Here is a 16,606-nt window from a genome sequence, read left to right as displayed (position 1 = left end):
GAGTAGGCCGATGGCCTACATATCAGATATTAAACTGATAAGAACAGATACTACACTTGATCTTAGCCAAAAGGCCGAGAAAGGTATGCTTTTCTCCTCCTTGGGCCTTGGTTTCTATAACAGTCTAATGTTTGGTTATTTTGTCTAGTCTAGAGATGTGGGATGCCTCTGAAGTTTGAAGGAACCTTCTTTTGTGGATTGTTCCATTTCTGCCTTGTTTAGATTGTTGGAAATGGTCCTACCAAAATAATCTATATCTTTCACTTGAAGCCTCAAACATAAACTCTCCCCACAAAATACACAGATCATAAATCAGGTTCAATCAGGCCTCAAAACACAAGATTCAGTTACATTTTGCGATAAGAACCTTCACGATCCACCTTCTTTTGTGCTTCGTCTTGTTTCATCTATCATGGCTTTCAATTTGTTTGTCTCTAACTTTGCTCTTTTTTCTGCATTTCTTTTAGCCTAATCCTTCTGCCATGCTTCAGCTCTTCTTTCTTTTTGTCTCAAATGTTATTTGCTTCTACTCAAATCTAACACAAAGCGTTAAACCGTTGGACCATAGGGGCCGAGGGTCAGCATAAGGAAAACACAAAAAATGGGATAGGCGCAGAGGGGCGGCCCCTTTAGGAGATGAATAGGTTCAAACCGAAAGAGTCGTTAACTATTCTCAGGGTTAATGGTAATCAAATTTTACCATTAAACTATACAATGTTGAAACTTGAAAGAGAGAAAGACGAGAAAGACCAATGAAATAACGTTTCCGAATCAAACCGAAAAAACAAACTACAGTAGAAGAGAAGGTTCCATTGGAACAATTATTTATTTGAGGGTACCTCTTCTCTTTGTTTTTCAAAAGGGGGAGGCAGTGTGAGGAGAAATGACAAAAAGATATTGGAACATTAATTTAGAAGAGATGATGGAAGCAGGAGTTCATTYTGGCCATGGTACTAGGAAATGGAATCCTAAAATGGCACCTTATATCTCTGCAAAACATAAAAGTATTCATTTTACAAATCTTACTAGAATTGCTTGTTTTTTTTATCAGAAGCTTGTGATTTGGTTTTTTAAGCACCAAGTAGGGAAAAATCAATTCTTAATTATCGGCACTAAAACTATAGAAGCCGATTCAGTAGCATACTTAGAGCAAAGCAACCACAAACAACATCAATCTCTCCAAAAAGTTGTCCACTTCAAAAAAACATCTTCCTGATGAAAACCATCCTATGCCAAAGTGCGGGAACTTCAAAAGATTTGATAATAAAAAGTCATATTGCAAGTTTGGGTATCTTCAGATTTTCGAATGTTACCGTAAGTTTCTACTAGTGAAGTTTCTAGAAAATGAAATTTAACATGCTAGAATATAACTAGAAACTATGAGAAAGAGAGAGAGAGAGAGAGAGAGAGAGAGAGATGGATTTGTTAAGGAATAAAATTGTGAAGTGAAATAAAATGAGCAACCTTGAGGACTCGTCATATCTGATGAGGTTTGCCCCACAATCTCGATGGTACAAGGATCGGTTCTAATACCATTTGTAACACCCAAAACCCAAAGCAACAGGATGACCCAATAACTTCTAACTCAACATAAAACCATGGTAGAAGTTATTAGTAGACTACATTCTATCCATGTGCGACGAGTTCTAACATAAAGTGTTAGCAATCTCTTATATCGTCATACTTCATAGTGCCTATAAATAAAGGGTTTTTATTGGAACAAAAAAAAGGCAAGAAGGTCTTTTTTATTTATCTTTCGAGCATCCTGAAATGAATGAAAGTGATGAAGAAGCACGATCAATATAATAGATATGAGTAAGCAATATAAATAGAAGCAAGTACAAAGAACATAACCAATAACCACAATGTGCGGAAACTAAACACCTCTAGTCTAATTTAGGTTCAGCTAGTAAGCATCTTAAATATATATAAGGGTATATTAACCGAGTCTACTTAAAAAAATCTATGATAGAAAATTAAGGTGGCCTATTCCAAAGTACCACAACTTCAGAAGATTGGATAAAAGGGTCATATTGCGAGTTTGGACATATAATATATCAAGTTTTTTTAAATGTCATCATAAACTAAATTAACATAAATTTTTAACCAGGATTGGAGGGGTGCGCCAAACCAAGGCAATAGTGCAACACCAAGGTGACACTCAAAGATCCCAATAGCAAGCTATTGTAATGGATCTTACCCCATAAAAAATAAGATTAATATCGAGTAGACCGATGGCCTACATATCAGATATTAAACTGATAAGAACAGATACTACACTTGATCTTAGCCAAAAGGCCGAGAAAGGTATGCCTTTCACATACTTGGGCCATTGTTTTTACAGCGAATCCCCTCTCCCTATTTGTCATTCTTCAAGCAATGTGGGAGTCATTTAAATGAACTTCTTTCAGCTATCATATGCAATTCTTTCCATTCTAAGGTGCTATATTATTTATTTGAAAATTTCTGCAAGACCAATTCACCAAGTTTTACCTAAACAACATTATGCGTCCCAAATCCTCAATTGATTAAGTTCAAGTTTCTTTTTTCAAAAAATTGTTTTCAAACTGGTAGACTAGAACTGATATTTTTTCGCGAAGGGCCTAATATACTTGTAAATCTGTGCAACTCCTCTTTCTAGGACTTCGTGGTATCCATTAATCTATCTAGAATTGGAAAATATGCAGCTTAAATTAAGCCATGAACTTGTATACGAGCATGCGACTACCAGATGCAAATCCAAGGTAGCATCATAGTCTTCATTATTTAGTCAAGACTCTACAACTTAAACCAATCTTTAGTTTGTAAAGTGCCAGCTTCTAACATAACCTATTGATTTGTTGTTTCCACGTTTCAATTTTCAAAATAGAACTCCTTCAATACATACCATATGCCACCATATAGACTAGAACTTGTTTATCTGCCGAACACCCTTCGTTCTGCTTGAAAGCTTTGCACAGTAGGCTTCAAGACTTGTAAAACTGGTTCAACATCTTCTATATGTTTGCTTCTTTTTTCCTACAAAAAATTGTAACGTTGTTTATAACTTGGTTTTGATCTGCATGTTATATCTATCAGATCATGATGGTTTGGAGATAATCATGTCGATCAGCCAATCTTATGCTTCAAATGTATTTCCTTTTTATTTATATGGTTTCATACATATCTTCTATTTCACAGATTCTATTCTATTCAAGATGCCATCTCAGTATGCCAAGTGCTGTAAATTCTAGTTCTATGTTTTCGCTACGATTTGACTAAATTTTAGTTGAACTCTCTTGTGTCCCAAGTCCTGGATTCATCATGTTTAGGGTAATTTCTACAAATTATTTTGGTCATTTCCAACGGTAGACTAGAAGTACTCTACAACCTTAAAGGGCTTAATATACTGGAAAGGCTGTCCAGCTTTTATGACCATGAAAATCGGTACACAAACACATATACATATGTGATGTAATTAGAGTAGTCTTCATATTATTGATGTGCCTACATAACTTAAACAAATATTTGATTTGAAAAGTACCACCTCCATTTGCTATTAGGCTTAAATGATAAAGAACTTGACCTCAGAAAGAGTGATTCTGTTATTACTCAATATCACACTTATAAAGCTAAAATACAACAGCAACTTTTTTAACATAAGATTGGAGGGGTGAGCCAGGCCAAGGCAATAGTGCAACATCAAGGCGACTCGTAAAGATCCCAATAGCAAGCTATTATGGTAAATCTTTCCCCATAAAAAATAAGATTAATATCGTGTGAACCGATGGCTCACATATCAGATATTAAACTGATAAGAACAGATACTACACTTGATCTTAGCCAAAAGGCCGAGAAAGGTATAAGTTCTATTTTCTTGGGCCTTGGTTTTTATAGTGAATCCCCTCTCTCTATTTTTTGTTCTTCAAGCAATGTGGGAGGCATCTAAATGAACTTCTTTCAGCTAGCATATGAAATCCTTTCCATTCTTAAGATGTTATATTATCTATTTGAAGAATTCCGCTAAGCCAGTTTAGTCCCAAATCCTTGATTGATTAAGTTGAAGGTTTTTTAAAAACAAAGTTGTTTTCTTGATGGTAGACGAGAACTGATTCTATCTACGAAAGGCTTAATGTACATGCAAATCTGTGCATCCACCTCTTTTCTGTCCTTTCTGCTTGAAAGCTTTGCACAGTAGGATTCAAGACTCCTACAACATCTTCTATATGTTTGCTTCTCTTTTCGTTCAAAATTAGTAGCATTGTTGTTTTTGATCTGCATGTTACATCTCTAAGATCGTGATGCTTTTGAGATTATTTATCAGCGTCAATCAGTCAATCTTGTGCTTTAAATTTTATTCATATGGTTCCATACATATCTTCCGTTTCGCAGATTCTATTCTATTCACGATACTACACTTGATCTTAGCCAAAAGGCCGAGTCAGGTATGCCTACTCTCTAATGGGGCCTCACAATTTATCCCCACTTCTCTTGTCTTTTGCTTTAGTCACTAAGAAGATATGGGATGTCTCCATTTCATACCAAAGAAGGGGAATCAATCGATTTGACACTGATTAGTGATTACTCAGTCTCATCTCCACCACCATTGAAGTTAAAGAGATCTTTTATTCACAAAACAGATTTGATACTCTCCACCATCAAAAKACCCTTTCTTTTCATCAGCAGATCTGCTATGGATGTGTAGCATGCAGCAAACAAAGAACACAAAATGATAGATTCTTGATTTATAAAAGAGTTTTTTAAGTGTATTATTTATATGCAACAAAAAGTTAAAGTAAAAGCTTCAAAATGAAGCTTACCATAGACTTCTTATTAAAACAACAATCTCCCTCGATTAGAATTCAAGTATCTTCGTAATATCACAACGGCATTCAAGATTAGCGCACAGCTGATAATGAGATCAACGATCATTGCATACCTTTTGATTCTGTTCTTAAGTGACCAAGCCCGTTCATGTTCCGTGGTTGATAATAGTCCGAGTATACAACAACGATTTCATGGTCAGTATTCATCCATTTTCACATATATTTTTGCATCTATGGTTACATACACGATAGTAATTTATATGTATTCTGCAGGGGTGGATTGTTTAAGAAGCAACGAGAATGAGCTAAAACATGGGAGCGAATATAACATAAAACAAGGACAGAAAGCCCGTCAAATCCCAACCGGTGGCAGTGTAAATATGAATCGCCATCGTCATGCTCCACGAAACAAAGCACCATTAAAGCTTAAAAGATCCTTCACCATCAGTTTTGGACCTTGTTTTCTCCTCCTTTTTGCCTTCTAACACTTACAATTTCAGTTTTGCACTTTGTTTTCATCACCTTCTAAAACAAGGCACCACTGTGCTTGATACCATTTCAACAGATTGGTTTGGCAAATTTAGAGGCAAGATTTCCAAGTCAGATTAGTTATTAACTTCCCCCTCCTTATGTCTCTGATGTCCTTTTATTCATTCTGCATTTTCTCATGTTTGTTAACACATCAATGATTGCCGGTCCAACAACGTGTCAACTATTCGTAACTGGCTCGAGTATATTGCCACAAAACATCAAGCAAACTCTAACAAATGAGATTTAAACAATGTCCAATGTTCCTTTAACTCCCTAAATGTGTTGAATTGCAGCTCAAACAGATGGCAATAAAGAAGAACAAGAATTTTTTAAAGTAGGATTGGAGGGGTGAGCCAGGCCAAGGCAATAGTGCAACGCCAAGGCGACTCTCAAAGACTCCAATAGCAAGCTATTGTGACAAGTCTTTCCCCATAAAAAATAAGATTAATATCGAGTAGACCGATGGCCTACATATCAGATATTAAACTGATAAGAACAGATACTACACTTGATCTTAGCCAAAAGGCCGAGAAAGGTATGCTTTTCATCCTCTTGGGTCTTGGTTTTTATAACAGTCTAGTGTTGGGCTATTTTGTTTAGCCAAGTGATGTGGGATGCTTCTGAGAGGAACCTTTTCTTGCGGGTTGTTTCATTTCCCGACCAAAATCTCCCTCCATAATGCTTAATTCGCAGAATGCAAGTCGGTGATTCGCAGATCGTGAATCTCGTTCAATCAGACCTCAAAAACACAAGATGCAGTTACATTTTGAGATAAGAACCTTCACGATCCACCTTCTTTTGTGCTTCATTTCGTTTCTGCATTTGTTATTCTGAAACTTCGTTCTTTTATCTGCATTTCTTTTACCGTTATCCATCCGTGGTGCTTGTGGTTTGCAATCATCTCTTTTGTTTCTATCATCAAACATCTATTAGGGTGCGTTTGGTACACTGGATAGAACAGGACAGGGATCCATTTTCATGTTTGGCACTTTTATGTTGAACCGACATAAACAAAGTGGAGCAAGCCATTTCCACCCCTACCCATGGAACAAGGTAGAACATACTTATATTTTACCAATATAACCTCAAAATAAACTTAATTCTCTTCTAAAACATCAAATAGGTTTTCTTTTTACATTTTATTTATTATTTAAATTTTATCTATTGTATTTTATGTTTCTTAAACTTGTATTTTACTGTCATCAAAATATTATTTTTATACGGTTTCTATATTTTTATTAATTTATGTAATTTATTATATATTAATAATAATAAATGTAGAAAAGAGATAAAAATAAAAAATGAAAACTACATAAACTTCTTATTTGGTGTCATTTTAATTGTTTTGACGAAAACTTTCAAATGATATATTTTGTTATAAAAAATAATTATTCTATTATAATTTAATAAATTACATAAATTAATTAAAATAAACTACTCATTATGGGTAAATTGGTCATTTTACTTATTCTATTATGTCCAGTTTTATCTTACCAAACATTGAACAATTGTCATGTTCTGTCATGTCTTGTCATGCCCTGTTCTGACACCAAACATACCATTAATTCACTAGATTCAAGTAAGAACTTGAATTCGATTTTTATATCCTCTAGGAAAACGTGTTGATGAATTTTTGTCTTAACACATTGTTGGTGCAGGCCTCATCTGCGTTTGTTTCACAAAGAATCTACAAACTACAAATACAATTTACAGATTCTACAATGGTTCTTGTGCTTGTACGTGCATATTATATATTTGTATAAGGATTTTTCCATTTTCTATAAATTTATTTACATTAATATATACATATTTCTATTTATAAATTGATTACTCCTAGCAATCTTTTCGCTTGCTTCGAGTGGTTAAATCGCGAGTTTGGGTTGGTGCTTTATGTGCCATTTTCGTGTATTCGTTAACAAATCTGGTGTTTTTAGCAATCCTTTCATTTTTTTAGGTTGCATTTAGTCTTTGGAATTAGTGATGTTTTTTTAAGTATATAATATTTATATACGGCAAATGCAACAAATAAACTCACACAACCTCCTCATCTATAATGAGGATTGAATCTCTGATCTTCTAAGAAGCTAAAGACTACGATACCACTAGATCAAATGTCCTCTAATAGAATTGGCGATGTTTATGGGATGCTATTTTGGGGATCTTTTCTTTTCCTTTTGTCCCGGATTTGTCCTTGTGGGATTCTTATGTTTTTATCCTTTAGAGTTTTGGTTTTTGCATCTTGCAAAATGGCTTTTTCTTTTTGGGGCATATCTTGTATTTGTTTTGAATTTTGTTAATAAATGTTGTGGCCTTTTAAAAAAAATGTATTTTCTCCTACTCAAATGTAACACAAGCAACCACCAAGAGCATCTCCCATGAGAAAGAGAGTTATGGTGAGAAGTGTTTAGTTATTATAAATCATGGCGACGTACCGTTGCCGACTCTTTGGCCTTAAGAACGCTGATGTAAGAAGGAGAGTTAATGTGAGAAGTGTAAGAGGGATTTATACTCTTGATCACCTTTGATCTCAAAACGATCCATGAATCACGCTTGATAGGGGGATTGATCTCGTGCATCTCATCTCGGTATATATCATCCTAATGTGCATCCAAATGTGGAAATTCTTTCTTATGCTTCTCACCTTGATTCTCCTTCTCGTCAGAACTCAACCCTATAAATCAATACCACTGCCAGGAGTTCTTGTAGGGGTTTTTAACTTTTTAAGTTCTAGTGAAAGAACCTTGATTCTTGCTTCAATCTCCGTGTCAAATATTATATATATTTTATATAATAGTCATTGGGGAAATTAATAGAAATAGCTATTTTCAGGGATCAAATTTATCTTTTAGTCATTCCTCTCTGGATTTTTCAAATATTCACTTTTCACCTACTTGTGGAGGTGCCACTTGCGGAGCGGAGGGAAAATGGAAAAAAAAAATCAATTTTCACCCTCTTGTAGACCTAGTGAAAAGTGAATTTTTTGTCTTTTAGTTCCTCCGCAAGTCACGTATGTCTCACTTACAGAGATAATGATGTTTTGAAAATTTCCGAAGAGAAATGACTAAGAGATGAATTTGGTCTCTGAAAATAGTTCCCTCGATTTCCCTAATTATTATAAGTGAGACCATAAAAAGGATATTTTTATTGGTCAATTCATTATGGTGTTTTAGGTTAGTTTTTAATTTGTTAAGTTGTTAATAATGTGATAAGAAAAATTACAAAAAGGGATTCTTATGTCCTAATAACATCCACTTCTCTCCAAAAACTAGTTCACTTAAAAAAAATCGTTATGCGATAAAAAAAATATCCTTAAGTACCAGTTTGTAAGCAGATGTGATATTTATAAATCTTCTTTATTCATAGTTGTATATCCACATAATAATAGGTAGGAGCATAAACTGAAACAGCTTCACGAGATCAGATAAAAGTCATATATTTCAAGTTGGGATGTCTTCGGTTTTTTAAATATCATCATAAGTTTCTTCTATCGAGCTTTTTTGTAACTAGAATACAAGGGGTGAGGCAGAAACTATTGTAATGGATTTTTCCTCATTTAAAGAATAAGAACAATATCAAATAGACCAATGATATACATATCAGATATTAAACCGATAAAAATAGATAATACTGATCAAATAGGGTGCTTTTTTCTCAATTTATACCCACTTCTCTTGTCTCCTCAAATGATATGGGATGCCTCCATTTCATACCGAAAAAGGGAATCAACAAATTTGAGCAGGCAAGTATCCTGTGATTTCTCAAATTCACAACCCCATCACCATTAATATTGAAGACACCTTATGTTCACAAAACAAGATCAAGATTAGTCGATTTGCATAGCGGGTTGGATATCCAGGTTATTAAAAAAAAAAAATTGGTATTCGATTTCCACCATCAAAATGCTAAAGAAGGTCTATCTGGCTACGAACTTTATCAATTATACCAAAGGTTTATCTAACTGTAAACTCTGATCACGACAATAATACTTGCATGGATATATATATATATATGTATATATATATATATATATATTAAAGGTATTAAACCAATAAGCTGACGAAAGACTGTTTCAGCCTCCATTGACATGTAACGATATTGTGTCTGGGAAAAGGTTTTAGGAATAATGAGAAATATATAGCCATGGCCATAACCATTTTAGATATCATATAGGAAGTTGCTGAAAAGCTTCATGTGTTCAGCTTGCAGCGAAATCACAATCGACAAGCTCCCGTCATTAATTGGGCTTGGTAACACAAAACTCAACCCTTCATAAGCAATTCCACCGGGTCCCATGAATATGGGTCGACCCCATCCGAAGTCGGCATCGTGAATCGGGAGTCTAGCCCAGCTGGTTATCCCAAGATTCGGGCACTTAAACGTATGAGCCCCACGAACCAGGGCCTTCAGATCAGGCTGCAGTTCCAAGTAATCAAGTGCCGATTTTAGATAATCGTCGTCCATCCTTGCCAAAGCATCGTGGATTTTACTAGCGGCATACCACGTCGGCTTCGACTGTAGGTCTCCCGCTACCGCTATCGGAGTCGTCGTGAATATGACATTCCCGAAATAGCCACGTGGCAGCGACGGGCGAAGGCGGGCCCGTCCATCCGTAGCAATGTAAAGCTTCGTATCCTGATCGTCGGGAAGCCCACGTGCTTTGCACACGCACCGCCAAACATGACCCGAGAGCATCTCATAGGAGCTGTAATTGATAGTGTTGCCATCTTCTTTGGATTTTCCTTTGAGTGCATTGACTTGGTCTCGTGTTAGCTTAAAAATCGAGACAGTGGTTTCAGGAACCGATTCGTCATCGGTGGGTGTGGGTGTGGGTGCGGTTTTCATCGGAGGAGCAGGCTGGTATTCGATGTGGTCAAAGGCTGGCTGGGGTGGGTCACGGGCTCGTAGAAGGGTTCGATCAATGAAGGGTGGGACGGTTAGGTCAAGGCCACGAGCCAAATCGGACCAAGTGTTGATGAAGTGCAACCCAGATGCACCATCAGCCGCGTGATGTTGCATCCCAACTCCCAGTGAGACCCCACCACATTTAAAATAAGTGACCTGCATTTAAAGATCAGAAAAATATCAATAAATCAGCTGTAGGTATTAAGTTGCTTCTAGACAAAATCATAACTTCCAATTTGTCAGCTACAAAATTCAACTATATATTTAATTCATCAAGAAACAAGAATGTTTCTTTGATAGGTGCTGGCTTATTCGTATAAAATATAGAGTAATTTTAATATTTAATTATTGGAGTTTAATTTTGGTATTTATTATTGGGGTTGTTTGTTTACCTCTTAATAGTTTTATTAAGAGGCAGCCTCTGAATCGTTAAAAGGTGAATCTTGTTTGATAAAAAAGTTCCTTAACCATTTAGCACCATAATTTCATTCTGAAAATTATCAAACAATTATATTTCATTTTGTACTATATAATAAAAGGCTCTTAATCATTTAATGTGTTCTAAGTAATCATTTAATTTTTTTTCAAAAAAATTTCGGTAAAAATCTTTAAAATTAAATGCATAAAAGAAAGAAACAATATTAATTATATTAAATATTTTAATAACATATTTGAAGATTTTCGATTCTTCGTTTTAAAGTATCGGAGATGCTGAAAAATATTGCGAAGCAATAAAATGGGATTGGTTTAATACCTGCAAGACTAGCAGCGAATAGGATTCAATTCCTAGGGTATAATCGACCGCCGGGATGAGTTTCCGGAGCTCCAACGTCGGTGCAAAGTCGCCGAAATCATCGATCACGCCGTCAGACTCCGCCTCCACGAACAAAACACCTTGTCCTTGACAATCGATCTCTATCCGGCCATCTTCGTCTCTCTTCAACCTGCCTCCCATCGGGTAAAACGGAACCAAGGCCCTGCTCAACGCATCCTTCATCACCTTCGGATCAAAGAAGTTGGCGGCGCCGTTGGGCCGATAGAAATACACACTCGGTGTGTGAAAATTGGGGACAACCAGGTCGACATTTGAGTTCCATAGATTTATCCTTGGCGTCTCTTCGGCCGGCCTCACCATCGTTGATTCTCTCACCTCGATCTTCATCTCCTTTTTGCTTGATTGACTGTATTCAACAACGGAACATAAAACAAATTCAATAAGACAATAACATCAACGAGTCTGTAGAAACACAATAGGATTTCATTGCAGTTGAAAAGTAGTTCCACAAACGAGAATTCTGTGATATAGTTGATTACCAAAAAGAGAAACCACAACAACAACAAGAAGAAGAAGATGAAGAGGGTTAGTTAGCAGATGATTGTAATGATTTCCATTTAGAAATGGAACTCAAACAGCTGGAAATGATCAAGCAATTTACCTTTGAAGAAACGAAAACGAATTGCGCAGCGTAGGGGTTGGATGAAATGAGTGAGAGAATTTAGAGAAGGTGGTGTATTGGTATGGTTGGTGTTGATTCGGTATGAAGTGGGTTTAAGTTGGGCAGGCCTTGGAAAAAGAAAAGTGGAGGGGATCGCTTTTATAATACTACTCCCTCTCCATCGTCTCACCTACCGCGCCTAATGGGGATGACTTGACCACAGTTCCAAATTAGTCAATAAAATTATATCCACCAAATTGATATATAATATATATATATATATATATATATATCTATACTTTTATATATATATATATTAAAAAGGTACTTGTGCAATACAGCAAAATATATTTTGATTTTCATGTTTCATTTTATTATTTATCTCAGTCTGTTATAGTATGGTCTTATGTGATTTTGAAAAAATGATGATGTTTTTATTTTTGAATAAAATATAAATTTGAAGATATTATAAAATTTTGACAAAAATATATCGATATTAATATCAAATTAACTATTTAAAATTCCTATTTTTCGTGTAATTTTTTAATTCAATTTTTTATTATACTTTAATTTAGGTTCAATAACGAAATAATTTATATTTGTTTAAATAATATGATTTTCTTATAAAGATAATAATTAATTATTTTGTTAGAACTCGATAATTATTTTAATTATAATTTTAGAATTTTTATATTTTAAAATGTGATATTTATCCTATATTTGATTATGTTTATCCGCAATTAGTTACACGAATTCAAACATTGAGCTTTAATAAGTTGCACTTATGCATAATTTACCTGTAATTATGAATTTTTAAGTAATATGCATCAATATATAGTACTTTATGTATAAAAAATGGTTTTTTAAAAGTTTTTGTCAAATGCTTTATAATATAGTATAGATACTAGAAGGGTACTCGCGCAATGCAGCGAGATAAATCTTATTTTTATTCTCTATCTAATGATATAATACGATTTTAAGTGGTTTTGAGAAAACAATAATGTTTTTATTTTTGAATGAATATAAATTTAAAAATAAATAAATAAATATTAGTACCAAATTAACTATTTAATAGTTCTTATTTTTTGATGTAACTTCTTTAATTCAAATTTTTATTGTAATTTAATAGATTTAATTAAAAATTTATTTTTGATTTAATAATATAATTTTTATAAAGATAATAATTAATATTCTGTTAGGTTTTCTTAATAATTATCTTAATTATATTTTAGGTTTTCTATATTTAAAATGAAAGTTTATTCTGTATTTGATTATGTTTATCTGCAGTTAGTTACACGAATTTAAAAATGAAGCTTTAATAAGTTGTACTTATGCAAAAATACTTGTAATCTTGAATTTTAAATAATATGCATCAATAAACAGTACTTCATGCATAAAAAATGGTTTTTAAAACTTTTTGTCAAATGCTTTATAATATAGTATAGATATATGGGCAAGGGATAACTCATTAATTTGTGATAATCTTAAAATCCAATATCAACCACAAATCAAAAGTTATATTAAAAAATTAATAATTTTAGTAATTTTAATTTCAAATATTAATTAAGGGAATTTTACAAATTTTAACTCATCTTTCCTCTCTCCAACAAACCTTAATCCGGTGAACCATATGTGTATCATAATACCTACTTTGATACCTAAAGACATCGTCAAAAAATATACAAATCAACGATATTCGCTGTGATACCCAAATATGCATACAAGATGCACAATGTGTACGTATGTTTTTCCCTCGATACAAAAATTATTGTTAATATAAATCATAGATACCAATCCCAATTAGGTCTAATAAATATCCGATTTTATAAATATCTTGATTGTTTTCCACTTTAAAACGTTAATCATAATAAATAAACTATAATCATTTGCGTAAATGTCTCGTTTGATCGATTTATAGCTAGTAGGTAGTTTCATGGGCTTTCTTGTAGAAAATGGTTGGTTTTCATGTGAACCCAATTTTATATGATATAATATAAAACTTTCTTTTGAGAGGAATAAACAAGTTACGTACTGACAAAAATAAGTGGAACAAAAACGAATAATGTTATGAGACTAAAAGAGCTAAGTTACAAAACCAATTGACTAGAAGGGCTAAGTTACAAAACCATCTTTATCCGTACTTACATTTTATATATATATATATATATATATATGTGTGTGTATACACACGTGAGACCAGCCTGTTTTCATTAGACTCATGAGATTATTTTTTTACACTTTAAACTACACAACAAAATGTTGTGAATGTAAAAAAAAACGAACATTCACAACGTTTTACTATGAAGTTTCAAGTGTAAAAAAATGGTCTCACGAGTCTAATGAGAACAGGTTGGTCTCACGTGATCCCAAGTCTATGTATATATGTATATGTATGTATATATATATATATATGTGTGTGTGTGTGTGTGAGAGGAAGTTTACTTTGCAAACCATGTTCTTTATACAAACCGTACAAACCTTATTCAACCAATCATAATTTTTATTTTTTTCATTTTTTTTGTAATTATAAGAGGTTGATTAATCATTTTTATTGTAAAAGGTGTTAATCATGGATATTATCATTTTCATTATATTAGTTTTAAAGAAATACATGAAACAATTTCATCAAAAATTCATAACCATATATGAAACAACTTCATCAAAAAAATATTATATAAAACGTCATAAGATTAAACAATTTTATAAAAAAAAGTCATAAGATTAATTAATCAAATCGACATATGAAAGTGGTTTACATAGTTTGTATAAATATGGGTGATTTGCATTTGATCGCTCTTTTATATAATGTTTATAAATATAACATAAAGATCATGTACGAATTTTAATAAAAAAATTACAATGAAAATAATGTATGAATGTTGTATAAAAGTAATTCATAATTATATATAATTATATGTGTTTAAATTATTATATGATAAAAAAAATATGAATCATTGTTTAGGGACAATTATTCTTGTCAAATTAAGCACTTTTACCATTTATATGTCAACATACCAAACATTATACAGACAATATATGTAAACATATTTCAATCATATAAAAAACCAGATATACAACTAACTGAATTTGCATCAATTCAGTTCAATCTAATTATGTTTTATTTATGTATAAGCTATACCATAAAATAAAGACTATATTGTTATTACATTTAATATATTAGTTTTCTTTAAAATTCAAATCCATAATGTTTTGTTAGGCAAAGCATAATGTTAGGCCTTTTTTTTGTATGTTCTTCGTCACCGTTTATCGATTCTTAAAAGCGGAATATCGTGTCAGAAAGAGAGTAAAATAAGAAGCGAGATATGAATATTTGATCACCTTTAATCTCAAAATCATCCATGAATCGTGTTTGATATGGGGATTCATCCGGTGCATCTCATCCTAATATGCATCTAAGGGTGGAGATCTCTTCTTATGTTTTTCACCTTAACTCTCTTTCTCACCGGAACCCAACCGTTCTTAAAAAGGGAAATCGATATTTTAGATAGTTTAGACAGGTTTTTTTTGTCTCAACAAATCCTTCAAAATAGAGAAAGTATGAGAGATATTGCATACGGGCATCTCCAATAAATTTATCAAAACCTTCTTCAAAATGGAGAAAATAATAAGAGAGATGGTAAAAGTCTCCAAATTTGGGTAACTCTCCAAAAATAATTATCTATTTTTTTATTATTTTTACCAATGAGAATATTTTAAAATAAGTGTAGGAGAGAGAGAAATAATATTTTATAAAAGATATCAAATATTTTAATAATATAATTTATATCGTAATTTGAGATAAATATAAATTTTCTTTGAAAATATTGACTTTTGATTATCTATTTAAGATAATCTATTGGATGTATTTTTGTTTTAAAGAGAGTTTTTTTTTAAGTATATAATTATTATATACAGCAAATGTAACGAATAAACTCACACACCTTCCTCATTTTTGGTGATGTTTGAACCCTCTGACCTCCTAGAAGGCTAAATGCTACGATACCGCTAGGTTAAAAGCCCTTTGGTTGAGATTTCAAAGTTTCATTCTCCATTTTGAAGAATTTGTTTGAGATGATTTAACTTCTATATACACTTGGAATCATGTGATACTTTTCCATGGACATGATGACATTTTCGTAAACAAGTGAACTTCATTGACATAATTGTACAGAAGACGAGACTTGAACATGACTTGCACATATTTTCATTTTAAAAACACATAAAACCTTCACATGAAAATAATACTGAGTTGAATATCATATCACTCACTATATCAGCATGGTAACCGTTTAATGTTTTAATCGGTTACCCGAGTACTTAAATGTTTAAAATTTTACATCTTAGTTACCAAAATGGAAGTTATGGAAATACATTAACCCAAAATATGAATCAAGTTAAAGTAAGTTGTTTTTTCATGCAATTTGCGCTTTTCCTTTTTAAGAATGAATTAATTTAAAGTTTCGTTGTATATTTATAATAAAAATTTACATCTATATTACACAAATGCAGTATGATTCAAACACTTCTACATTTATATCTAAAATGTTACTTCAAATTTGAAAATAAATTTAAAAGACCGTTTGGTAGACCAGAAAACATATCTTGTCTTAAAAAAACGTTAAAAATATTATTTAAACAAAAAAATATATTAAAAAAAACATTTATTATATAAAAATAATTAACAATACAACTAACACAATAAATCTAACCCAAACTTGGCTATCATCATTTTGACATAACGAAGTTGCAATAAAAGACAAAACTAGAAATAATAATACAACATTTCTTAAAGCATATATATAGAGAGAGATGATATATATTCATTTGTATAAACCATACAAATCAATTAATTGAGATAATTATTGAAATGATGAAAGTTTATTTATTATGATTCAGATATTTATGAAATATTACTATAGTTTATTTACTATG

General features: G+C 32.5%; 1 protein-coding gene, 1 long non-coding RNA gene, 3 other non-coding genes and 1 pseudogene across 5 annotated transcripts; 1 reads left to right on the top strand and 5 right to left on the bottom strand.

Annotated features, from left to right (window-relative positions):
- On the bottom strand, positions 1-87 carry LOC112510650 (annotated as a pseudogene).
- A 2,028-nt stretch (positions 88-2,115) lies between these two features.
- On the bottom strand, positions 2,116-2,311 carry LOC112510638. Its single transcript, XR_003069016.1, has one exon. It is a non-coding gene; the product is annotated as a U2 spliceosomal RNA (small nuclear RNA).
- A 1,336-nt stretch (positions 2,312-3,647) lies between these two features.
- LOC112510644 lies at positions 3,648-3,843 on the bottom strand. The gene has a single exon (XR_003069022.1). It is a non-coding gene; the product is annotated as a U2 spliceosomal RNA (small nuclear RNA).
- A 1,009-nt stretch (positions 3,844-4,852) lies between these two features.
- On the top strand, positions 4,853-5,432 carry LOC112510538. The gene is made up of 2 exons (XR_003068949.1): positions 4,853-5,000; positions 5,079-5,432. It is a non-coding gene; the product is annotated as an uncharacterized LOC112510538 (long non-coding RNA).
- Positions 5,433-5,679: 247 nt separating this feature from the next.
- LOC112510615 lies at positions 5,680-5,875 on the bottom strand. The gene has a single exon (XR_003068994.1). It is a non-coding gene; the product is annotated as a U2 spliceosomal RNA (small nuclear RNA).
- Positions 5,876-9,380: 3,505 nt separating this feature from the next.
- Positions 9,381-11,778, bottom strand: LOC112509295 (shikimate O-hydroxycinnamoyltransferase). The gene is made up of 3 exons (XM_025114172.1): positions 11,675-11,778; positions 10,993-11,419; positions 9,381-10,394 (listed from the first exon to the last, which is right to left on the bottom strand). The coding sequence occupies exons 2-3, from the start codon at positions 11,398-11,400 to the stop codon at positions 9,492-9,494; spliced, it is 1,311 nt and encodes a 436-aa protein (XP_024969940.1). The 5' UTR covers positions 11,401-11,419; positions 11,675-11,778; the 3' UTR covers positions 9,381-9,491.
- Positions 11,779-16,606: the final 4,828 nt, after the last annotated feature.

The sequence above is a fragment of the Cynara cardunculus genome (genome assembly GCF_001531365.2).
Source record: "Cynara cardunculus var. scolymus isolate 2C chromosome LG 3, CcrdV1, whole genome shotgun sequence".
Classification (NCBI taxonomy): Eukaryota; Viridiplantae; Streptophyta; class Magnoliopsida; order Asterales; family Asteraceae; genus Cynara; species Cynara cardunculus.
The sequence above is the reverse complement of the archived record's forward strand: the minus strand, read 5'-3'. Positions and strand labels throughout refer to the sequence as shown.